This window comes from Musca vetustissima, unplaced genomic scaffold, assembly GCF_032173495.1.
Source record: "Musca vetustissima isolate MV318-11 ecotype Yass unplaced genomic scaffold, APGP_CSIRO_Mvet_v1 utg5655, whole genome shotgun sequence".
In the NCBI taxonomy this organism is placed as follows: Eukaryota; Metazoa; Arthropoda; class Insecta; order Diptera; family Muscidae; genus Musca; species Musca vetustissima.
In genome coordinates, this window is record NW_026880165.1 from 81499 (window position 1) to 107918 (window position 26420).

The following is a 26420-nucleotide window of genomic DNA, read 5'->3' on the forward strand; positions in this document are numbered from 1 at the left end:
GTTCAAATTGATAACGTTTTAATTCCTGAGATGGTTTACTTGTAGTCCAAGGCATTCATCTGCTCCCAATGTCCTTTAAAAAGGAGGCATATGCAAGGTGTGCCTGGCAGAATGATTACCCTTTTTCGCTGGTGGTGGTGCTGGTGGTTAATATGTCAAATACCATTTCATATCATTAACACAGAAGATGCCGCCAAACGGCTATGCGAATGGGTCACTTTAATGAAACAGATCCCTTACCCTCTTTTCATGTGGTCACTTCTAGGCAATTTTCCGCCTAATACAAAAACTCCAAGCTTAGACAAGTTTTTCCCCTTTTGGAAGAAAAATTTAAAAAAAACTACTTACATAAATTTGTAAGGCCAATTACTCTCAATTGAAGTGACCAAGGAAAACCAGTTCTGCAGGTGTAGATTATTCAACCACTCTTGTCATATTTGTTATCCTTTTGGCTTAACATTTCAGGATATTTGTTCGTCCGTTTGCCAAATCGCCAAAACAAGCCGCATAATTCGTGAAATTATCCCCTGGTTTTCCTTCTGTTTAATTTGCTGAAGATATGTGCTTTTTGGAAAGGATAATAATAAGGCTCCTTGTGATTATGAGGATGATTGCCTTGGCACACTTTTATCTCCTCTTTGAGGGTTTTTTTTTTATTTTGGATTGGCTAGGGATTCCTTAATGAGTGACAGGTTTTCCATCGCTTCTTCAATTCTAATTCTTCTTTTCTTTCTTATTTTATTATTTTGACAATTCCTTTTATGGTTGATATGGGGGCTTATCCTGTTTAATGATAATTACCGTAATTTATGACCAAATTATATGACTTTATTGCCAAATTCAAAATATGGCGATACACAAGAGGTATCATTGTGGTGAAATGGATTAATGGGGGTTTCTTTGAAATGATACTAAAGGATCGGCTGAAATAAGATCCTTTACGCGAGCTGAAAGGACTCTCTATTGGCGATATGATGACGTCTCTTTAAGTGGCGTGAGTGGCAGTATTGCGTCTCTATGATCGCAATAACAGACAGTCCCTATAGAAAACCTGGAGAAAGTCTCCATAGACCAGCTGACGGCTTCCTTGAAGGTAAGAGAAATGCAGGCGAACTGAAGACTTCTTTATAGACGAGAGGAAGGGTGAATAAAGGTAGATTTTATAGATGAAATGAAATGGGGTTTCATCCGGAGGCGGCTCCTTTAGACAGCTGAAGCCTGTCATCATAGACAAGCTGAGGGTTGTCTTCCTAGGCAACATATAGGCAGTCTTTATATAGAGCTGGAGGCTTCCTTATAGGCTCTATACACAAGCTTAAGACTGTCTTTATGGATGAACTGAAGCCGGTTTTTATAGTCGAGCTGAAGAGATCTTACCAGAGCCTATAAGGATTCCTGAAGGGAGTCTTTATAGACGAGCTGAAGGGAGTTTTTATAGACGAGCTGTAGAGAGTCCTTATAGACGAGCTGAAGGGAGTCTTTCATAGACGAGCTGAAGGCTATAGAGCTGGAGGATTCCTTATAGGCTCTATACACAAGCTTAAGACTGTCTTTATGGATGAACTGAAGCCGGTTTTTATAGACGAGCTGAAGAGATCTTACCAGAGCCTATAAAGATTCCTGAAGGGAGTCTTTATAGACTAGCTGAAGGGAGTCTTTATAGACTAGCTGAAGGGAGTGTTTATAAACGAGCTGAAGGGAGTAGTCTTTATAGACGAGCTGAAGGGAGTCATTATAGACGAGCTGAAGGGAGTCTTTATAGACGAGTTGAAGGATAGTCTTTATAGACGAGCTGAAGGCTAGTCTTTATAGACGAGCTGAAGGGAGTCATTATAGACGAGCTGAAGGGAGTCTTTCATAGACGAGCTGAAGGGAGTCTTTATAGACGAGCTGATGGGAGTCATTATAGACGAGTTGAAGGATAGTCTTTATAGACGAGCTGAAGGCTAGTCTTTATAGACGAGCTGAAGGGAGTCATTATAGACGAGCTGAAGGGAGTCTTTATAGACGAGCTGATGGGAGTCATTATAGACGAGCTGAAGGGAGTAGTCTTTATAGACGAGCTGAAGGCTAGTCTTTATAGACGAGCTGAAGGCTAGCCTTTATAGACGAGCTGAAGGGAGTCTTTATAGACGAGCTGATGGGAGTCATTATAGACGAGCTGAAGGGAGTAGTCTTTATAGACGAGCTGAAGGCTAGTCTTTATAGACGAGCTGAAGGGAGTCTTTATAGACGAACTGAAGGCTAGTCTTTACAGACGAGCTGAATGCTAGTCTTTATAGGCGAGCTGAAGGCTAGTCTTTATAGACGAGCTGAAGGCTAGCCTTTATAGACGAGCTGAAGGGAGTCTTTATAGACGAGCTGAAGGCTAGTCTTTATAGACGAACTGAAGGCTAGTCTTTACAGACGAGCTGAATGCTAGTCTTTATAGACGAGCTGAAGGCTAGTCTTTATAGACGAGCTGAAGGCTAGCCTTTATAGACGAGCTGAAGGCTAGTCTTTATAGACGAGCTGAAGGGAGTCTTTCATAGACGAGCTGAAGGGAGTCTTTCATAGACGAGCTGAAGGGAGTCTTTCATAGACGAGCTGAAGGGTGGCTTTATAGACGAGCTGAAGGGTGGCTTTATAGACGAGCTGAAGGGAGGCTTTAAAGACGAACTGAAGGTCGCATTTATAGAGAAAATTAAGGCTTTTTTGTAAACGAGCTAAAAATGGTCCTCTCGGCAAAATGAAGGCTGCGTTTATGTAGATCAAAGGCAGGTCTTCATGGACGACCTGAAGTCGTTACAGACTCCCTTCGTCTATAGTTTGTCTGAACCCTCAGATGCTCACAAAACCTTCAGCTCTTAGGTACGTTAAATTTTTGGAGGACTTTATGGCCCTTTTCCCCCCTTCGCCACTCTTTGTCACTCATCAAAACGTCATTTCCATTTCGAAGTTGTCACTCATACCCCACACGTTTTTTGGCAATATCCCCCCTCAAAAATGTTTGCAAAATCAAAGGGGAAAAGTATTGTCAAAAAGTCTTTAAGACATGTCCTTGTTAACTAATTTCGAAAAAACAGAACTCCACCCTTCACATGTTTACCACACTTATAAATGTATTCATGTGTGCGTATGTGTATTTATCTTTGATATTAAGTTATTGATAAAAAAAATTGTTTGCTTCTTGTTCGAAAATGTCCTTAAATTTTAAATTGCATATTTATGAATATTCATGAAACACTCTGGCAATTTTATTCGGCATTAATGAGTGATCCGAGAGGGTGAAGTGTGTGCGTCCGTCTTTGTTTGTGCCAAAAAGGTGGTACTCCCTAACAATTTATTTTCACAACACATTAAAAAGTAACGGCTCTTAATGGAGCTGTTTGTTTTGGGTTATTTAGGGTTTGGTTGACTAACGGCCAAGAAAGTGGTTAGAATGATTCTTTAACAGTACAGGGAACATTGTGTTGCTAGCTTATTATTGGAGCAAAGAGATTAGACTGAGAGGGGGTGGTTATTTCCTCATTAGGTCCAGTCATATTATATACTATAGACCGTCATCTAATCCTCTCTCTGAAAAGTTAAAAGATCAAGATGAGACTTGAATTTTTAACACCGACCCTTTTTTGTTTTTCTTTCCATTCTTTACGAACAATTTTTATGATAAGTTTTATTATTGCAATTTGCAATTAAATACGCAATAAAATGCAGTTAAAGTGTTTCTTTGGCCATGGTAATTAATCACCCAGTACTTTTCGTCATTTCCACCATCCAAGTGAGGGCAAACTGAACAGAAATGATATGTGGCCGAAGAATGCAAAATATGTGTTCTTCAGTCGACCTGGTTGTCATTAAAAGTCAAGTTCGGAATTGAGTGCGGCAGGCAGGCCGGCAGGTGTCATACATTGTCCCGACAATATGTAATGCTGCTGCTGTTGAAGTTGTTGCTGTTTCTGTTGATGGCCAATAATTAAATACAAATTATAGTGGTAATTAAAAAAGATGACATTATTAATAAAAACCAGTAAGGAAAGTAGTAAAGTCGGACGGGGCCGACTATATGATACCCTTCACCACTATGGGTACATTAAACAGGACTATTAACATGAAATTGGATGAAATAAAATATGTGATATTTATCTAAATGTGAATCTACCTAGATCTATCCATAAAGTATGTAAATCGACTTCAAACAAATATAAATAGGTCATCCGTATGCCCGTACTTCTAGAAAACGCAACTACGTAATTCTATGCCCAATTTTGTACGTAGTGCAAAATTTGATGTCAATCTGACTAACATGAGGAGTTTGATGCCCAATTTACTTGAAATCGGGCAAAAAAAAATATATGGAAGCTCTATCCAAATATTAACCGATTTCAAACAAACTTGTCACAGGTTAGGTTATACTTATTTCAGAACGTTTTGTTCCTATTGGTTCCTTGGTGCGTCAATTACTTAAAATCAATCTATAATAAAAGGGAGCTATATCTAAATCAGGACCGATTTTCATGAAGCTTGGCAGACATCATTCTAGGCTCAATTCAGTACGGTATGCCAAATTTCGTGCAAATCGAAAGATATATAGGGACTTTGGGGCACCATTTACATGAAATCGGACGAAACTATATATGGGAGCTATATCTAAATCTGAACCGATTTTCTTGAAACTTGGAAGACATCACTCTAAGCTTAATTCAATACGTTATGTCAAATTTCGTGCAAATCGAAAGATATATAAAGACTTTGGGGCACCATTTACATGAAATCGGACAAAACTATATATGGGAGCTATATCTAAATCTGGACCGATTTTCACGAAACTTGGCAGACATCATTCTAGACCTAAATGATGAGGCTGTACCAAATTTCGTGCAAATCGAAAGATATATAGGGACCGTTTACATTAAATCGGTTTAATATATATATGGGAGCTATATCTAAATCTGAACCGATTTTTCCCAATTTCAATAGGGTTCGTCCTTGGGCCGAATAAGTGACCTATGCCAAATTTCATCCAATTCGGATTATAAATGCGACCTGTACTTTGTTTACAATTTAACATGGACAGACAGACGGACGGATATGCATAAATCGCCAATACAGGCTCCCTTTGTCCCGTCCCCTGCTTCAGCAAGTATAAGGAGACTCCCATCTAGCTAGTCTATAGATAATACACTCCTCATTTCTGTAGTGTCTATCTTCATCTCTTTTACAGAGACTCGCTTTCTTTACCATTCTAGGACCACTTTCTGCATCTTTTAACCTATAGAAACTCCCTTTAGATATTGTTTTAAGATTTCCTTCAGCTCATCTAAGGAGAATCCCAACGTTTTTAGGTAAGGTCCTAATTAACTATGTAACAGAATCATAACTGGATCCTATAGTTCGACTAGAGTTTTTCAAAATGTCCACCTCCTCCTTCCAATTCATTCATTAAATTTTAATTTTCATTCATTAAAATCCAACCACAACCAAAGCTTCTCACCAAACAAGAATCATTTTTTTTTTTTTGTTTATTTTTACATCCTTCAACTCCTCTTCAGCTCTTTCGTTGCGATTTTCACAGATGATAGCCCGAACACAAAATGTTAATGAGCAATTTGAGATTGTGCGAAAAGATTTCATTATTTAAGAAGCTGCTGCTGTTTTGTGTGGCAGCGTGATTCCGAATGCTTTTCATTTCATTTCGTTTCGTTTTTTTTTCTTTGAATTCAAGGGAAAACCAAAACATCGAAGTATCGAATCGAAGGGAATTCTTTTGTGAATGAATTTCGAATGGGCAAAACATGTACATCTGGTTAACTGGATGGCAGAAGAAACATTGGTGTGGGTTTTATATTAGGTAAGAATTTAAGAATGAAAACCATTTTAATTGGTATTTTGCAATGAGAGATGCTGGAGAACTAATAACGACATGAATAGCTAAATATACTCTCCAAAAAATGTGGCATTATCACCACTTCAGCAGACCTTTAGATCGGCCACAGAGAATATATGGACCTCCAGCTCGTCTGGGGAATTTTTATGGCCCATTATTTCGTCTATGAAGACCGCTTTGTTCTTAAGATCCACACTATGTACCCACTGACCTGCCCTTAGCAAGTCAATAGGAACATCTTCGACTTCGCTCGTCTATATATTGACTCAATGGCCTGCCTTCAACGCGTCTAAATCTCAACAATCTGACCTATCTTCAGTCCGTCTATTCAGACTGTCTAACCCTACAACTCGTCAATATAGCTTCCATGTTGGAACCGGTGTTTAGACGAGACATACCGGTTGGGATCATAATGTTGGGAAATCCGAAATATGTCCAAGATAAAAAAAATAAAGAAGAAGAAGAAGGAAAATTGAGAAACAAGGAATACGTGTAGTTATCCTAACCTATAAATACGGAAGCAGTGGTTCCCCGACGGCTAACCTGTCGAGGAATGGTTCTTCTTATTTTCAGTAGTTAACTAGAGGCGCACCCCACATCCATTGCTCTTGAAGTAGCTTCAACAGATTCTGTGGTACTTAAGCTCGTCTATAGGCACCCATTCCAGATCATTTGATTGTCGATTTCCTCACCCTTAAACTTGTCAGTAACCACTCACAAACCCATTTGATTGTACGGGAATACGCCCAATCCCCCTACATATCGATTGCAATTCCAAAGTGGCTATGTAGCACTTCAAAACACTACTGCATCTTGATATAGACATTTCTTGGTTGTTCTTTTTCAGCGAAACTACGGATACTCCCATATTTTCCGCTAGTTTATCAAAATTCACTGGCCCATCAGTCCGCCTTTAGAGATTCGCCCTCTTCTATAGGAATCACTGTCCCTTCAGCTTACCTCTAAAGAATTACTAAACTTAATATCTGATCCATATACGCACTGGCCCTTCTACAGGTCTCTGGTACTCTCAAGTGTTTGATTTCGTAAATATAATCTTCTTGGCCATTCAGTTCGCATATATAGACCTGCTGGTCATTCAGATCAGCTTTAAAGATTCTAGGGCCCTTCAGATCGTATTTGGAGACTCTCCTTCAGTATATCTGTAGAGATTAATTTGGGTTTTAGACTCACTGGCCCTTCAATGGTCTGGTAGGGTTTTTCATAAGCTCCATTATGAGTTTGGCACTGAGAATGTCTAAAATGAGTCAGGACCCTTTTATTGCCATGTCAATACATGGAACGAAATTGTAAATGGCATGTTGAAAATAATCTGGTTAAGATCATAAATAAGTCGTAAACGAGGAGAAGGTATCTCAAAACAACAACCTATATTAAAAATTGTCTTCGAAGAAGATTAGTTTCCCAATGAACCCGGTGGAAATGCCCACCATTTCGGTAAGAAAATACGCAGAGGAATATTGAAATATATAGAATTGGACAGTTTCTTTATATTATGGGGACATGGACCTAAGCTGACAAATTTCTGAAAAGAATTTAATCCACTTGGAACCCGGAATGTCAAATTACAGTCACTAATTTTGAAAAATTAGCCTTAATCATTAAAATATCTTAAATGGAACGGTATTTTATGGGAAAATTTACAACAATAATATATATTTTGAGGTGTCCAATTTTTGGTTCTCAGTGACCTTACATATCGTCTCTAAGGGCACTATGGGCTTTCTGCTCGCCTTTATATACACTGTGACCCTTCATCGGTTGCCATTCCCCTATCCCTCTCTTTAGCTTTTCCCTTTCTGCAAAAGAATTCAAAAATTTCCAGATATCAAATTAATTCCCACGATTTTTTTTTATTCGCAATTCATTTACAAGTGCAAAATAAGAGGTGTGATAGAGGATGGAGGCTAGCATCCGCATCCAACAATTCGGTCAATGTAAGGCAGCATTAAACAAAGACCAGTAGCAGTAACAACATCAGCTTCCCAAAACACCAACCTTAACAGGCTGAATGTAAAATGTATATGGATGGCGAGAGAGAAAACGAAGAAGATCGTTTATCGCTCTTAGCTAACATTTTGTGAGGCTGGTGTGAAGATGGGAGTACATTTTGGGGACTACATCGAGTGGTGTCTGTATTTTAATTTGAAATGACACCAAAACATATTCAAAAACATAAAAACGTTCGAAAACGTTCGCCACCATATGTTGTTGGTGCTGGTGGTGATCCATCCACCATTGATCAAGACAAGCCAAAGTCAGGAGGAAGAAGACTTACTGTGCTACTCATTCAAAGATCTGACAAACTAAAATAAAAAAATAGTGAGGTGTTAATGGTTTTGCTGGAACTTAAGAAGCATTACAAAAGACCAGCAACGACAAAAAAAAAAACAAACTTCAATTCGATTTAACAATAAATAAAACAAGCTACAAGGTGTTGGTATGATGTCGTCTCGCAGTACATTTGACCGCGTATTGACTTCTGTGGTATTTATTTCTTTTGGCTGCTGTGCTATGCTAAACCCGACTAAGACAGCAGACACTTTGTCTGTGAAAAACACTTGGGGAGATAAAGCCTCCAAAAAAACAAGGTGTGAAAAAAGAACTTTTTGTTTTGTCTGTCCGTCCCGTCTATCGCTTTCCCAAATACATCGAAGAGACCAAACTATATATTACGTATTCATTGCTAAGTCACTACTAGGATTCCCTGGCTTTTTGAAATCTCAACATTTCCTTCCAACCAAATTCTAACCAAGAAAGAAAAAAGTCAACAGCCATCCAGCCAGCCAATTAAATTAAGAAATCTGATGAGCTGGCCAAGATTCATGTGGCAACAAAGTGTTTTTTTGTTTTCTTTTCATTTTTGGCTTCTTCCAATACAAGTGCTAACTACCTTTACTTCTTTGTCCTCTTCTATAACATTTTGAGAGAATCGTGAGTCACAAGCCACAGATATTTTTATTCCGAACTTCTGTTGTTTTTTAATTTATTTTGTACGTTTGTTTAACATTTGTCATCGGGTTTAGTTGTGTTTTTGTTTTTTTTTTTTCTTCGATGTTCTTATAGCTTCTGTATGGATTTATCGCAAAATCATTTTGTTTATGGAAATTAACTGAAAGTCTATGGTCATGGACGAAGTGCCGCCAACAACAACATTTCAAAATCATTTATAAGTGCTTATTATTCAAAGCATCATTATTAGATTTGTTTTTGTGCAAATTTAATGAGCTATTTTCAAATGAGAAAAAAATCCCAGGATTCGCAGGGGAGAGGTTATTTATCTTTTTTTTTAGGAAAACCAGCCTTTTCTTGGGCAGATCTTTGGTGACTCACAAGGTGAAGAGTGGGGATTTTCTAAAGACGGCTAGATAGTCAATCAGCCTTTATAGTCGCACTGAAGGAACAGTGGATTTTCAATAAGAGATATTGATAATCTGTAGACAAACTAAGGGCAATTAATGAATATTTTCATATGTAATTTTTTCCATATAGTACATGTACCTTGCTTTAAAAACAAGTAACAATAATTATAATCACGGGAAAGCCACTATTTTTCCAAAAATGTAAGCATTTCATTAATATCACAAATAGTTTCCTACTTCGCTCTACTTTACCACTATTTGGGCTCATTTTTCTTTTCTCTCCGAAGTAAAAAAGAAAACCAGTGAGCGGAGCAGTATAGTCGGACGGCCATATGATACCCTACACAACTACCACAGAACTCCATCTTTCTGGGGATTTTATTCCCAGCCTGGGTAATATTTCCTGATTGTTGCACCCTCTTTCTCGATTAGAGGTCAACAGCAACAGCATATTTTCCGAATATTACCAATATTCAGTACATCCCTTCTAATTACATGTCCATGCTCCCTTCACCGTGGGTTATGTTGTGATGTATAATATTAGCCTGTAGATCGAATCGAAAACAAGTTTTCGGTCCACTTCATCCCAAACTAATTATCTGATCATCCCCGAAAATTGTAGGCGTTGTCATTGACCATAACTGGAACCACATGGAACATTTCAAAGCGATCAGAGCTATATTTCCGCCCTTTAGTGTGATAATGGTTTATTAAATAATATCTGAATACGTAAGCACCAGTAAATATTTACGTGTAACTCCCACATCCAAGTGCATACGAAAATATAATTGGTATCAATTTAAAGGTCAACCACTCCTCTTGGATGTACTATCAACTTCTTGGCTCTATGTCCTTCAGGAGTAAAATATACGCTAATACAAATTTTGTCATTTTTCACACAAAAGTCAGGGTCCATTTGACCCGCTAAATATTGACCGATCTTTATCAAAACACGCATGCTTATTCTTTGGCCCAATCCCATTCTCCATGTAATCCCCTTCTCGCGATGTTTGGGCCATAATTGCGGCTTCAGGAGCGAGCAGAAAAACAAAAATTAAGTATTTGGTCCTAAATATTAACCGATCTTTACCAAAAACAATAGGGGTTCATTGGGCCGAACCCATCCTACATGCAAAATTTCGTGAAGATTGGTCCATAACTGTGGCCTGTATCGTGTTTACAAATTATAATGGACGGACGGACACACATGTCTAGATCGACTCATCTAGTCGAGACCAATATTTCTTGGGGCACAAAGCTAGAAGAATTATTTGAAGAACATATCATCCGAATTAATTTGAAGAACATATCATCCTAAAAAAACAATATATGCACAGAAAAGAAAAATAATTTGTATATTGTATATGAATAGTGTTCAGAAAGTGTTGCCAATGTCTGGATTTCTGCATTTTATAAAAAATTCGATTGGGATTGCTGATCGTATCAACATTTGTCTTATATATTGTATTTGACATTTAAATCGAAATAATTTGGAAAATACATATGCGAATTTTATAACACAATAAAGAAACAATGAAATGCAAAACTAACCACAACGGAGTAGGTGTGTTTAATAACTGGAACTTCCGAGGAAATCCTCGTTATTTTATACTAATCTAATAACTTGAAATGTAAAAGGTATTTACATTTGGTCTTTTTTCGTTTTAATCTCCTCTATGAGGATTTATTTAGGTCGGAAAGTGACAAAACCCTGTAATGATCAATAACTGTTAAGCATGGATGAGTAATAGGATAAAGGTTAAGGAAACGTAGATTAAAAGCTGGTGATGAACGAAATAACATGGAGGGATGGATTTTTCTCTCACAAAACCAATCTTATTTTATTTCAATCTCTGCTGTTTTGTAAAAGGTCACATCGCTAGTTTATATTACGATCCGCTATAAAATTTTGGTTTTTTGTCCACCCTAACAGGTCTAATGGGGGAAACACATAAGAGGACTTCAGGATTGACATGTAAAGTTGGCATCTTTTATTGTAAAATAATAAATGTGAATGGCGTCCAAATTCAAGTTTGTCTATGTGTTTCTTCCTTTATTCACTGACCCACAGACTGAGCTACACCGGGGCAAATTTGTCATCTAGCCCGCACCGTCAGTGACTTGGTTCCACTTCCAAAAGCTAGGGGTCCCTAGGACAATATCCAACTTGGAAATTTGTGCAATAAAAGTATTCAATCTTTTTTCAATTTTACATTTTAGACTCGCATCTAAAAAGTCTCGAATGATCATATCTTAAGAAAATACAACAATACTTTCAAAGAATTTTGAACAATGTGTTCAAAAGAATTTGCATATATAACTCCTAGCTAAAGCGTAAAAATTGTTTATCTAAAATATATGAGCTTTCATAATTTATAAGTATCATGTACCTGAGGCGATACTTAGGTAAGTTTCCCCCAAAAATGAAATAAAATAACCATGTCAAAAGTCACAAAAGCTTAAGCAAAGTCAGTGATATTTATCACTGATATGAGGTTGAAGACAATGCGGATGATATGCATAATAATTAAATTTGGCACAAGGGGTCAATTCATCACAGCCAAAATAATGCAGCCAAGGGATGTACTTGGCAAGACCATTCCTCCGCACACTGTCTTTAAGACAAAGATCTATACACAGAAACTGAAGAACTGCCATCATGTCCGGTGTAAGTTGAATGGATGGATGATGTCTACCAGCTAATAGCATGCAATAATTTTTTTTTATTTACCACAGGGAAATGGGGTGAGAAATATTTGCATTTATCTGGGGGTAAAAAAGAAGATGAAGAAGTGGCAGGAGAATATGAAGAGGTAAATAATATGCAATAACAACGATTATGCTAATTGTTGGTCATTGTTTATAACTCATCAGCATGTGGAGGAACAAAAGCCGCATTGGATCTACATGTAAGTGGACACGCGCAATGACCCAAAAAAACTGACTTTACAAAATTGTTGGAGTTCTTTTCTCTCTTAATTAAATATGTTAATAAGTTGTATGTTCTCTCTCTTACGCTCTCTCGACTCGCCCTGTAAACATTAGTAAATGTCAATTTGAATAGAAAACTCATAAAATTAGTGTTTTGCTCATGTACCCAGGTAAATATGGCCCAAGTACATAGTTGCAATTTATTGGTGCAGCAGTGTGTACTCTTCTTGAGGCAAAAGATGCCTTCGACTCTTCGTGTCGCATGGCAAAAGGTGCAAATTTCAAAAACCAGAAAAAATGAATTTTAATAAATACACGTTTTTCATTTAACCTCCATCTGCTGATGGTGTCCCTGTTATTTCTTATTTTTTTTCTATGCCAAAGGATGACAATTTATTGCATGCAAAAGAAAAACATTTTGCAATTACATTTTTCCCCTCTATGGTGGATGGGTGGCAACTTCACTGTGAATGAAATATGTACGTTATTCAAGTCAATATTTTACAAAACAAAAAATTAAATAGTTCGAAATTTGCATAGCAAATTGGTGCTTCAATGAAAGCAGCTAGTACACATTTCTTTGAATATTTACAGACTAGAACCACACTGTTGGAATTAGCGGAACAATGTTTTTTCGTTTTTTGACAGATGCATTTTTTTTATTTGAAATATACATATAGGTTAGGTTTGGGGATGTGCAGTCACATGTGTGACTGCAACACTCTGAGACCGGTTAGGTCCGTTGTGATCATCCACAAGAAAAGATACAGTGAAGAGAAGAGACCAAGAAGACAGATCTGTAGGGGAGAGAAGAGTAGTAATAATATGTATACGAAAAATATTCATCGAAAATTGTTTACCGAATTATTGATAGAACTCTACTGAATAAAGTACTTACTTAAGTTCCGTTCCAGAACCTAAAAGAATCTACTGATTTTACATGTTTTCCAACTTTTTACTCGAAACCCGTTCCTCAACCCACAAAACTGGTAAAGCATTGGCTCAAATTTAAGAGAGCACAAAACAAAATGGCGTTCTCTTTGAAAACTTTTTACTCGAGAAATTTGGTCGAGTAAAAATGGTAAACAGGAATGCCTACTTCTGATTGGCTGTTATGTTGATTTTGAAGTATTGCCATCTAATTTTGACATGTTTACTAGATTTGCGTTTCCGAATTTTTAAAATTTTTTTGTACTCTGAGAGCAATTTTGAAATGTTTCCCTTTCACTAGATTTACTATTAAAAAAGTACTGGAACAGACCATTACTTAGTTGACTTGTGACAGAACTTTCGATCCATAAGTCGAGCTGAAAAAAGATTCCAGTAGTATAAACTACAATTGTAGTTGTACTACCCTATGAAGGACACGTTCAACTACGAACGTTTTAACCGCAACAACTTTAATATACGCTATAGGAGCTGGAGTTACCGCGGCTGCTGGCACCACACTTGCCCTCCAATAGGTCCTTGTTAAGGGATTTAAAGTGTACTTATTCCAATTACAGAGTCTCTAATATGAGTCCTGTATTGTCACTACCTCCCCGAGCTGGGAGTGGGTAATTTACGCGCCCGCTGCCTTCCTTAGATGTGGTAGCCGTTTCTCAGACTCCCTCTCCGGAATCGAACCCTGATTCCCCGTTACCCGTTGCAACCATGGTAGTCCTTGATACTACCATCAAAAGTTGATAGGGAGACATTTGAAAGATCTGTCGTCGTTACGAGACCATACGATCTGCAAATTATCTAGAGTTCAACCATATAAACGATCAAAGATCGCTTGGTTTTAGCCTAATAAAAGCACTCGTCCCAAAGGTCCCTGTTTATAATGCATGTATTAGCTCTAGAATTAACACAGTTATCCAAGTAACTGTTAACGATCTAAGGAACCATAACTGATATAATGAGCCTTTTGTGGTTTCACTGTTAATGAGTGGGTACTTAACCACGCATGGCTTAATCTTTGAGACAAGCATATAACTATTGGCAGGATCAACCAGAATAATGTTTTATTGTATGTTTTTCCATCGACAGTTTTTCCAATTTTAAAGACCATGTGGCTTTCCCTTCCTGTGTGGCCTTCCCCTTCTGCGTGAACCATCAGCTGGTTCGCTTTTATATGCCTTTTGGGCTGGGGCATCTTCATCCATCCGCACAACATGACCTAGCCAACGTAGTCACTGTAGCTCAATAGTCTAACAATGCCGATGTCTGAAAATAGCTGGTACAACTCATGGTTCATTTGACGGCGATATTCACCGTCAACGCATATCGGCCCATACATCTTTCGGAGAATTTTTCTCTCAAACAATCCAAAAGCTGCTTTATTTGCCTTCGTAAGTACCCATGCTTCAGATCCATATAACAGCATGGGTAGTATTAGCGTCTGGTAGAGTGTGAGTTTGGTCTGGCGGAAGGTGGCCTTGTTTTTTGAGTTGCTTTCTCAGGCCATAGTAGCACCGGTTGACCATCACTTTCCTTCTCCGAATTTCAAAACTGATGTATTTAGTTTTAATTATGGCCGTAGCAAGGTATATAAAATCTTTGAATACTTCGAAGCTGTACTTCTCAAGTTCCACAGTTGGTCCGAGTCTACTGGACGTCTTGCCCGTTGATACCATCATCTTGGTCTTCTCGCCTTTTACTGCTTTGGCAGACTCTTTCTCAATTTGTTCAAAGGTGGCTGTTACCGCTCGCAATGTTCTACCATTTATATCGATGTCATCGGCGTATGTAAGTAACATGTGTTGTTTGGTGTACAGAGTTACATTTCTGATCACCTTTGCCTCTTGTATGACCTTTTTCAGCAGGGTGTTAAACAGGTCACATGACAAACTGTCTCCTTGTCTGAATCCTCGTTCGGTATTAAAGGGCTCCGAGAGGTCCTTTCCGACTTTAGCTGCTGATCTTGTTCCAGTTCAAGTTATCCTGCTCAGCCGAATTAATTTTGCAGGAATGTCAAACGCACACATGTCTTTATACACCTCTTAACGGATAGGGCTGCCGAATGCGGCTTTATAGTCGACGAATAGGTGGAATGTGTCGATGTGTTTTTTCCAGGATTTGGCGCAGAGTGAAAATCTGGTCAATGGTGGATTTGTCAGGTCTGAAGCCACATTGGTATGGCCCCATAATGTCATTCAATCATTCACACTGTACGCTGGATAACACTTTATATGCGATTGAAAGGAGACTTATTCGTCTATAGTTGGCACATATCGTCTTGTCTTCTTTTTTATGCACGGGGCACAGGATGCTGAGGTTCAAATCATTGGGAATACATTCCTCTATCCAAATTGTACTAATCAGCTGGTGCATGCCCCAGAGCACCTGAACACCTGTCTTGAATATTTCGGCTTGTAACCCATCGCCACCTGCTGCTTCAGCCGATTGATTGCTATTCTGACCTCACCTTGGCTAGTGTATACCACTCTATACTGTCATCTATTATTGGTTCTGGAGTATCCTCTTCACCGCTACTATTTGATACCGGAACTTTTCCAAAATGCTGTTTACAGATCCTCAGCACGATGTCTGTATCTGTCACCAGGTTTCCTTCGTCCTCTCTACAGGAGGATGTGCCTGCAACAAAAGCTTTTGGTTTGGTGTTTTACTCATTGGTAAAATTCATTCTTACTCCTGTACATCTCGATTTGCCCACGTTCACGCTTTTCTTGTTCTTTCCTCGTTTTTTTTTTATTATTAATAATTTTCTGTTGTCAATTAAATCAAACTGATACTGAAAAATATAGATGTAAAAAAACCATGATAAAAAGTAAAAAAGGTTGCCGGTCACACACTGACAACCACTAAATTAGGCCCCGGCGAGATTCGAACTCACGATCTCCTGTTTACTAGACAGGCGCTTTAACCAACTAAGCCACGGCGCCATGTTGGCAGCAATGGAATTATTATCACACATAAAATGTGAGTGTGTGTGTATGACACATACTTTCAAGTAGGACAACAAAAATATTCTCCGTATAAATTCCACACAGTTGTAGTTACGTTGTCGGTTAAAACAGGGTTGTATTTCTTTGATTCGAGGGCAAACATTAGACGTGTTCCCTTATATTTTGAAACACAAATTCTCTTAATGTTTCTCATCCTCCATGAAACCGGAATATCAATAACATCACACCTTTCTCGCTTAGAAGTTCTTTATCCAATAAGAACCCATGCAGGACTTTATATGAGGGAAACATACAACTACATTGACTATTTTCTAATATTGCATTTTTAATACCAAACATTCTGGGAGTAGGGTTAATTTCCTTCACATTGGTGGTCCTCTATGGGACTTCTGGGTACAGAATAGCTTATATAAGTCCTCCATACTACCGCTTATTGCAAAAAATAAGCATTAAATAATTAAATACTCCAGAAATGTCAGTTACTTTCTGTTAACATAAACAAACCTTATAATCAAAAGTTCACATAGTTCATTTCAGTGAATACCCACTATTGAACTAGTTCATTGCAGAACAAAACAACTCATTACTAGATTCTCCTTAGTTGTTCTTTGAAGTTAAGTTTATTTTTGTTGTTTTTGTTATAAATATTGCAAAAAAGAAAAATATTCCAAAACAATGGAAGACGAGCTACTAGATTTTCGCGACTTTACACAATTGGAGGCATTTAAGTTTGACGATGAAAAAGTATCAACTGTCACCTCCAGAGAACAGGTGGGCCAATTTGTTTACCTTTGCTCTACAAAATTACTTATTCCAAATATTTACAGCAAAAAACTGAAAATTCCATAGAAAAATGTTTCGATCGTTACCTCCAGTTACGCTATTTGGATGGTCGAAGGATAACAAAATTCTATCGTGAACAGCATCAACGATTTCTAGAATGTATGCTACATCGTTTGCCACCGAATTACGAGTGTTTGGACAGCAGCCGGCCATGGTGTGTCTATTGGATTCTACAGGCGGCCCATGTACTAAATTTTACATTTTCCCCAGAAACATTGGAACATGTGGTGCAGTTTTTGGAAAAGTAAGACAATGATTTCTCCACTCCACACAGAAAAATGTATTGTTTGTTTTTTTCTCATTTAGATGCCGTCATCCTCAGGGTGGATTTGCCGGTGGACCCGGTCAATATCCACATTTGGCACCAACATATGCCGCTGTCAACAGTTTGGCCATGATCGGTACACCGAGTGCATTTCGTGCCATTGACCGTGATTCGTTGGAGAGATTTTTATTTTCAGTACGTGAGCCAGACGGCTCATTTCGTCTGCACGTTGATGGCGAAACGGATGTGAGAGGTGCCTATTGTGCCGTTTCAGTGGCTAAGCTAACAAATATGCCCGAAGAAACTATAAAGAAATTATTTGATAAGACTGGTGATTGGATTGCAAGTTGTCAAACGTATGAAGGTGGTTTTGGTGGGGCGCCCGATTTAGAAGCCCATGGTGGTTATACATTTTGTGGTATTGCAGCATTGGCCTTGCTCAATGAGGGTCATAAATGTCAACAGGAACAGTTATTGGTATGTATAGAGTTTGGTGTTTAAGTATCATTTTGAAATTTTGTGAAAGTCCATAAGTCTGGGGATGTATGTCATCTGTCATAGGAGAATATTTTTAAAGCACCCCGTGCCAGCTCGCCTATAAAATGGCGAGCTGAAGGGAGCCATTTTATAGAAGAGCTGAAAGGAGCCATTTTATAGGCGAGCTGAAGGGAGCCATTTTATAGGCGAGCTGAAGGGAGCCATTTTATAGGCGAGCTGAAGGGAGCCATTTTATAGGCGAGCTGAAGGGAGCCTTTTTATAGGCGAGCTGAAGGGAGCCTTTTTATAGGCGAGCTGAAGGGAGCCTTTTTATAGGCGAGCTTATCTTAAGGGACCCTTTTTACAGGCGAGCTTATCTTAAGGGAGCCTTTTTATAGGCGAGCTGAAGGGAGCCTTTTTATAGGCGAGCTGAAGGGAGCCTTTTTATAGGCGAGCTGAAGGGAGCCTTTTTATAGGCGAGCTGAAGGGAGCCTTTTTATAGGCGAGCTGAAGGGAGCCTTTTTATAGGCGAGCTGAAGGGAGCCTTTTTATAGGCGAGCTGAAGGGAGCCTTTTTATAGGCGAGCTGAAGGGAGCCTTTTTATAGGCGAGCTGAAGGGAGCCTTTTTATAGGCGAGCTGAAGGGAGCTTTTTTATAGGCTAGCTTATCTTAAGGGGAGATTGTAAGCTGAAGTGCAATATGTTTCCTGAAAGAAAACGAAGAGAGTACATTTGACTCTCTTTATAGATACTCCTTTGACTCTCTTTATAGCAGGCACGGGCAGAGCATAAAAAATTCTGTTCTCACGCACTTGTCTTTGTGTGTGTGTCAATGGTTTTTCAATTGGTTCAGTTGAATGTGTGTGAGAGAATAGCGATACTTACTCTCGCGAGAGTGCACGCGTGCGGTGCTTCGCCCGACTGTGCTTTATAGAGACTCCTTTGACTCTCTTTATAGAGACTCCTTTGACTCTCTTTATAGAGACTCCTTTGACTTCATTTCGTCTTCCACTGAACTTCAGGTTGGATATTAAGATACTATATAATTAAATAGTCATTCCTGAAATTCAGCTCCTCCGTTAACACCTTTTCTCATATCCCCTATAAAGATGCCCTGTTGAGACTCAGTGGGAAAATACGAAATTTTGGAGACTAATATGCCGGAAAATATTTCTCTGTAATCGCAATAATCCATCCTAAACATAACTTCTTCCTTTATTTGCCCACCGAACATGTTCTAATGATTATTGTTGTTCATTTTTTTTCAGAAATGGACTTTACAAAGACAAATGGCCTATGAGGGTGGTTTCCAGGGACGTACCAATAAATTGGTTGATGGTTGTTATTCATTTTGGGTTGGAGCTACGATACCCATTACCCAGGCTATTATGAACAATGATGGCAAACCTTTGGCCAAGGCGCTATTCGATATTGGTGCCCTGCAAGAGTATATTTTACTTTGTTGTCAAAAGACGAATGGTGGTCTTATAGATAAACCTGGAAAGTAAGTGATGCCACCTTGCAATTTTGCCAAAAATAACCAAAACTTTATTTGTTTTATCTTTTAGACCCCAAGATCTATATCACACCTGCTACACCCTTAGCGGTATTGCCATTGCTCAACATTCTGAATCCGCTGAAATTCCTGCAGTCTTAGGCGACCCAGTCAATGAACTACAACCCACACATCCTCTCTTCAATGTACCTCCAGATGCTGTTGCCCACACGACACATTTCTATGAGCAATTAAATAAATTACGTTCCTTTGCCGATTTCAATATTAATGATGATGGGAATAACAATGACGATGTTGCGGAAGATCCTGTTGAAGAAGTATAATTAAAATGAAAAGATGTTGTGAGAATCGACCCTCTCTATTTCTCTGGCGTGTTTTTATATGTATTTCATATTTATATAAACCAAATGTTAAAATCCCATATTTTTTGTAAATGCATTTTATGTAGCATAAATGTAAGAACAATAAATTCTTTTTTGGGAGAATTAGGAGACTGTATCCTGTGTATTATACCCGTATTCTAGTACTCTCAAGATGATCACTTGCAAAAATCAAATAAAAACAGAGAAATAATACAGAATAGCAGAAAGATGAACTAAATGTCCGTTTTAAAATAATAACAACAAGAAAAAATATTTTGATCTTTGATGGAATTTAAACGTGATACACCAAAAAATAACAAAAACAACAACTAATAAATGTTAATTTTTTTCTTAAAAACCAAATTAGAAAATTGTTTGAAAATGATTTTGTTTTAACAGCCAAAGAGACCTATAAGGATCAATGGGAAAACAGACGCACCTCTTGGGGTAGTTTTTGGTCAGAATTTGTTCTACATCGGCCTTTGTGAACTTCATCTGTCCAAAATAAGCAGTGTTAATCAGCCCAATCGCCAAATTGTGGGAGAAATTCTATTCCCACGGAAAGCATTTCTCTCTCGAAAAATCCTCCAATCGTGGAAAATATAGGAGTAAAATTTTTGGAATATGGCATCTATTTTTAATCTTTGTCTTTTTCATACTTTGTGTACCCTTATTTGCTTGCGCAAATTTAAAGTGTTTGTGTTGTAAGAAATAAATAAAAAGAAATAATGAAATGAAACCAATAAATGAATCTTTACGATTGGGGAAAAGGGAGAAGAAATTACGCACGGAATTATTTTTGACGATTGGGCTGATATTCTAATATGAATAAAAACAACACAGTTCTATTTTCCTTTTATTTTATTGTGCCAATCGATATAAAATCTATGGCATTAATTAAACAAATAATTCAATGGAAAAATATAACAAAAATATGAAAAGAATTTATATATTAAGGCCAATGCCTTGCTTCTAAATTAGGTAATTTATTATATTACGGACTACAAACTACTGATATACAGTGCTAGTAATTAGTTCAATACGACTCCCATTTTGTTTACCAAATATTCCACAATAAATATGCCTAGATAGGAAAATAAAATCCAACTTAAACTTATATTTTTGTTACACCAAAATAAAGGTAACCTTCGGCAGAGCAGCAAGTAACACAAATTACTCCGAAAAATATCAAATATCAATCAATTTTCTACTTGATTGTTTGCATTTTTCTCGTGGCGAACATTTGGAATATTTTGAATAGCAAAATATTTGATAAAACTTTCCCCCCATATATTCCTTGCGCTTCTTGCATTTATTCCTTGCGTTTCTTGACCTTTCCACTCTTCACAGAATGTAATGTTGTATCCACTTTATCTTTACCATTTGGTGTACCTTTTGATGACTTCTTTTTGCCACGTGACTTTCCCAGAGCATTAAAATCAATAGCCTCATCATCATCTTCATTGCCATATTTGGCCATTAATTTATCCATAAGAGAATTAAAACCTTCTTCACGTGATTTTTGCCGGCACATGATAGCTTGTTCCAAACTACCACCACCACTGCCATTTTCAGCTTTCTTTTTATTTTTCGCCTCAATTTTAGCCAATATTTCTTTGGCCTCCTTCGATTCACGGGCATATTTCTTATGACGTTTCTTACGTTTCAATTCGGGTTCATGGGTGAAAATTTTATATTCTGGTACCTCACCATCATCGATCATTTTACGTACAATTTCCTGTATACGTGGTTCATCTTCCACCTTCATAAATGGCACAGAATTCATCATATGGTTAATACAACCCTTACCATTCAAGTAGGCCTTCTTGATGTCGGTCTTTTCCAAATCTGAACCAACATAGGATTTTTCATAATTATTAATATCTTCTGTGGTAATGGGTTTGAAAATTTTCTGCCACAACTCTAACCAATTATTCAATTTGCCTTCCAAATTCTCATCGTCATCATCAATGATACCCTGTTCATCGTACAGAGCTCTTTTATCCTTATCGGTTAGAGTTTGATATAGTTTGGATAGAAGTTTAAATTTTTCTGTAGCATCTTTCTTTTGGGCTTCGGGTACACGATCCGGATGTACTAACAGTGATAATTTGTAATAGGCCTTCTTCAATTCTTTTTCGGTGGCAGTTTTTTCTACTTGAAATAATTTATATATGTCCTTCGTGTCGAAGAGTTTTTCACAGAGTTCCAGGGTGGACATTTTTGATGATGGTTATTGGCTGAAAAAAAATATAAAACAATTGTTAGTAAAATCATGTAAATTTATTTAATATAGAAAAAAGACACAAGCGGTTGATCATGTTCATATATTATATATCCCAAAAGGAAATCAGCACTTAAGCTAGAAAATATCGAATCTTCGTGAATTTTTTGATCGATTGGTAAACTTTGTTTGGGTGTCTTTCCATGATGAAATGCAAAAAAGGCAATTAATTCAAGTATATCTACATTGCTCAGCATGTATATCCTATGTAATTCAGAAGATGGAAATGCCAATTCTTCTTGGAAATGACTATGTATTTGTCACTTTCATATGTATCGATCAAAGACCCATGTTTACCATGCCGCTCTAGGGCTTATAAAACAACAATATTGAGTTTTTGAACAACAGTAGGCTTTACAATCCGAGTCTCCTTCGATCAAACATAACATTTTATACTACTTTAACTGATTTTTGAATATTTCACCTAGATATTTAGTCCCATGTAGTCTATTTTCAGAACAATAGTGAGAAGAGTATGCCGGGGATTACTTGGAACCAACAATAAAATACTTTGCAAATTCGAGATACATAAACAAAAACATGCATGCTAGAAATGGATGGCAAGGTGTGATCATTCCATGTCTACAACAAAATTAAGCACCTTTCCTGGAATTTTCTTCGTTTGACTCGCGAGTATCGTAAACAATGGGCAGCATTCCCGCCAATATTTCGCATATACAAATATCCCATTTCTAGAAAAAAAATGACAACTTACCCAAGTACGTAAAAATTATTTTATTTTGTAAGACTCTCTTCCTCTCTTTCGGATGCTTCTCACAGAACCACACTTGATAACAATTTTTTCTTCTTTTCACAGTTTTAATTTTTGTATAAATTAAATAAATTAAATTTCGCAAATTTGGCAAATTCCTTCCCGGACCAAATGTAAGCAATTTTTAAATGTAAACAATATATAGGGGTAAGTAGATCGACTTTTGACAAAGCACTAGACAAATAGTGTTGTTATTTTGTTGAGTAATTGGCGCCACAACTGCTGTTGCTTAAGCTGACTATACACTATCATATTAGTATGTGTACATTGTACTGGATTTCGTAGTGGGTTTAAATCGTTAATTCTATTGCATATATGTCAAATAAATCCTCATAAAGTAGGTTAACCCGGTAAAAAAAAGTTCTTATGTACATGCCGTTTACCATTATAGCTAGGTCAAGGTAGGTCATAGCAACTTATGAATTACAATTTCATATTTTGGTTTGTTCTGTCAAAGTCGTATACAGAACGTATGACTGTGTATGCAATGATTTGAAAAATGTATATATTCTAAAATCCATTTGTTGAAAGATGAATTTTACAACATTGGTAGATGTATTGGTCTGTTCCCCTAATGCAATAATCTACTACTGTTTACTACGATAACGAATTTCCCATTATAATATCGAAGGAAATAGTAAAATCTAGTAGATTCTTGCAGTACTGAAACAGACCATATATCATATTCCTAGCTCTATATTGAAAAGAATACCTGGCATTTCATAATTTTTTTTTTGCATTATTAGAAAATTGTTAAAAATATTTCAAATGAACAGAACTACTTGTTGCATTGTTCTTTATTTGTTCTGACATTATGGCCCACAACGAAGAGGTTATTAATTCCTTCTTGAATAAATATACCCAGTCCTGTATAATTGTACCATGGATCATAACACGATAAAAGCAGAATGGATCTGTTCCGCCATCAACAACAACAACAACAAGCTGACGATAATATTAATGATTAAAATTGATGTGTGTTGACCAAACCTTTATTTATGTTTATAAATGTTTTCTGATTCAAAACAAAAATAAATGACATATTTTTCAAAACCAATGACGTAACAACGCGAATTTTACAAAAACAGGCTGTAATGCTTAAAATTGATGTGTGTTGCACTTCGGTGTTTACGCGACAAGAAAAAACGCACAACGCGAACATTCTGCTTAGCACTTCAACGCGATAAGAAAAAACGCGTAACGCGATCATTGTACGGAGCCATTCATTCATCATGGTTGACCGTTCGTAAAATAAATTGTCTCTTCCCGTACTGCAAGAATCCACAAGATTTTACTATTTACTTAGATATCATATCATAAAACAAAATTCGTTATCTTAGTAAAAAGTAGTAGATTCTTGCAGTACGGGGACAGACCAAAAACTTGACAATAATACAAGGTAGGGCAACTTGAGGTAAATAAGAAAAAGGCAACTACGCAGGTGATGGCATCTTCTGTCAAATATAAAAAACTTTGAAATGTTATGATTTCTTCCAAAATCCACTAGGGAATATCATAAAATGTTTGTTTCATTCAACAAAATTATTACATCCAAACTCGGCATTTATCAACCTTGCCTAACACAATTAATTGCAACGCCGTTGATTGAACATGTGTGTTACTTTGTTCTGCATTCAGTTGTTTTGTTTTGGACTTGATGCGGCTTGCCTGCAGTCTCCATTCCACATCATTCGTAAATATTTCGTGTATCTACTTTGAGTTGTTCTTTATCGGCCATTGTGTCTTCTCCCCCATTTGTTAGCAAGTGGAACGTTTTTCATGTTTTCTTGTTTGCGAACAACGCTGTGAAATTATTTACAAATTTTATGTAGTTTTATTGGAATCTGCAAAGAAATAGACACAAAAATGTCCAATAAAACTAATCACAAGTGTCGTCTCTGTTTAGTTGATTCAGAGCCGGATAAAATGCAAGATTTATTCGCAAAGGTAGGCTCAAAGTCCCAGAATAAGACCATTGAAGACATTCGAACCGATGATGAGTTTTCCCAATTGCCTCTGTTGGATAAAGTGGAATATTGTTGTGGTGTTAAGGTAATATGAGACATTGTATTTGGTTATTTATCTTTATTAACAAAAGCTTTGAATTTTCTTTTATATGTTTTCAGCTACTTCCCAAACCCCAAATGCCCACCAAAATATGTACGAAGTGTTTAAACATTGTAAATATGTGGTCGAATTTTCGTCAAATGTGTCGCAATTCCCAGGCATTTTTAGCCTCACAAATACACCTGGCCATCGAAGAGGAGGTTGTGGTTGGTAGCATTAAAAATCTGCAAAAGGTACGCAATGAACTACTTAAGAAAACTGAAGCTCAGCAGCAACACAAAAGGGAACAACAAATTGCATCACATACGAATAGTACAACCCCAGCAGCAGATCCAGATCTTGATATTGATTATCTTGTTGAAGAGGTAAATCAACAATTGGAAAATGAAGATTCCATGGGTAATGATGGTGGTGATGATTACGATATGTATGTAGATGATTTCGACAATGATGATGAGGATCATGATCCAGATTTTAAACCTTTTAAAAATAAACAAAACACCAACATTACACGACAGCATTACGATTTATCCAAGCTTAATCAAATTGATTTCTCGGAGATATTTACACCCGAAGATTGTGCCGAAGCATATGATTATTTAAATGCCGGTAATGATGATGAATTGGAAAAAATCATAGAACATTGTGCCACTAAAAATGTTGCCTTACAAACCCTAAGGCGAAAGGCCATAATCTCAAGAACCAGAGAACAAATTTGCACAAAGAAGTCACCGAAATATAAAAAGAAACCAGCTGCGGATAAATTGCCAAAACCATCGATGTTTATGTGTAATATTTGTGGTAATGTTTATAGCAAGAAACCACTATTCCAATATCATATGCGTATGCATTCCGATGTTAAACCATATCAGTGCGAGTGAGTGCATATTATTTGAATGTTTATAGGAAAATTATATTAAAAAAATTATTTTTATTTTAGAATTTGCAATAAGTCATATCGCATAATGAGCGATCTAAGAAATCACATGTACAGGCATACAGGTGAACGGCCATTTAAATGTAAATTCTGTGATCGCCACTTTATGGACAGAAGTTCCAGGCATCGTCACGAAAGGTATAATTTTATATTTATGTGTATTTTAATAAAATATGTAACACATTTATTATTTTATTACAACCACAGAGTTCACACCAATTCACGTCCTTATACATGCAATGTATGCAGCAAAAGTTTTACATATTCGGCTATTCTAAAGAATCATATGAAATTACATACTGGAGAAAAGGATTATATGTAAGTATATAACTTATTATTTATTATTATTAATTTTGAAAATTAAAGAATATTTGTTATTTTCATTTCATCAAAATAGTTGTGCTGTTTGCAATAAGTCATTTACATTGGCCCATCAGCTGAAAGCACACATGCTGACACTAACACATCGCCAAAAGGAAGCAGCTTTTGAAGCCCAAGGTTATAAAGTAATATTTGAAGCTGTCGAAATGACCAAGACAACAAAAAATTAAATACATTATTGGGAAGAATAAAAAAATAAAAATATGAAAATGGTATTAAGAAACGTCTTTAGTATGTACATATATATGAATAAAATATATACTAGAAATTAAGAGAAAACAAACGCATATTTTAAATAAGGGTGTTATACAGGAAGATATTTGCCTTTTTTATTTACAATTCTAAATGTCAATACCCTGCTGACAGTAGCAACAAGTAATGCGATGGAGAACTATCGGGAAAAAACGAAAGAGGAGAAACGTATTT

The 26420-nt window shown here is 36.9% G+C and overlaps 3 protein-coding genes and 1 non-coding gene across 4 annotated transcripts; 2 read left to right on the forward strand and 2 right to left on the reverse strand.

Moving 5' to 3' along the window:
- Positions 1-15993: 15993 nt before the first annotated feature.
- Trnat-agu (transfer RNA threonine (anticodon AGU)) lies at positions 15994-16067 on the reverse strand. The gene has a single exon. It is a non-coding gene; the product is annotated as a tRNA-Thr (tRNA).
- A 699-nt stretch (positions 16068-16766) lies between these two features.
- Positions 16767-19514, forward strand: LOC133325587 (protein farnesyltransferase subunit beta-like). Its single transcript, XM_061534326.1, has 5 exons — positions 16767-16862; positions 16919-17178; positions 17241-17676; positions 18944-19179; positions 19244-19514. Exons 1-5 carry the CDS (start codon positions 16767-16769, stop codon positions 19512-19514), a joined length of 1299 nt encoding a protein of 432 aa, XP_061390310.1.
- A 1351-nt stretch (positions 19515-20865) lies between these two features.
- On the reverse strand, positions 20866-21774 carry LOC133325590 (J domain-containing protein CG6693-like). The gene has a single exon (XM_061534328.1). The coding sequence runs from the start codon at positions 21772-21774 to the stop codon at positions 20866-20868; it is 909 nt and encodes a 302-aa protein (XP_061390312.1).
- Positions 21775-24475: 2701 nt separating this feature from the next.
- Positions 24476-26164, forward strand: LOC133325580 (myoneurin-like). Its single transcript, XM_061534318.1, has 6 exons — positions 24476-24661; positions 24736-25041; positions 25195-25553; positions 25617-25751; positions 25821-25931; positions 26011-26164. Exons 1-6 carry the CDS (start codon positions 24476-24478, stop codon positions 26162-26164), a joined length of 1251 nt encoding a protein of 416 aa, XP_061390302.1.
- Positions 26165-26420: the final 256 nt, after the last annotated feature.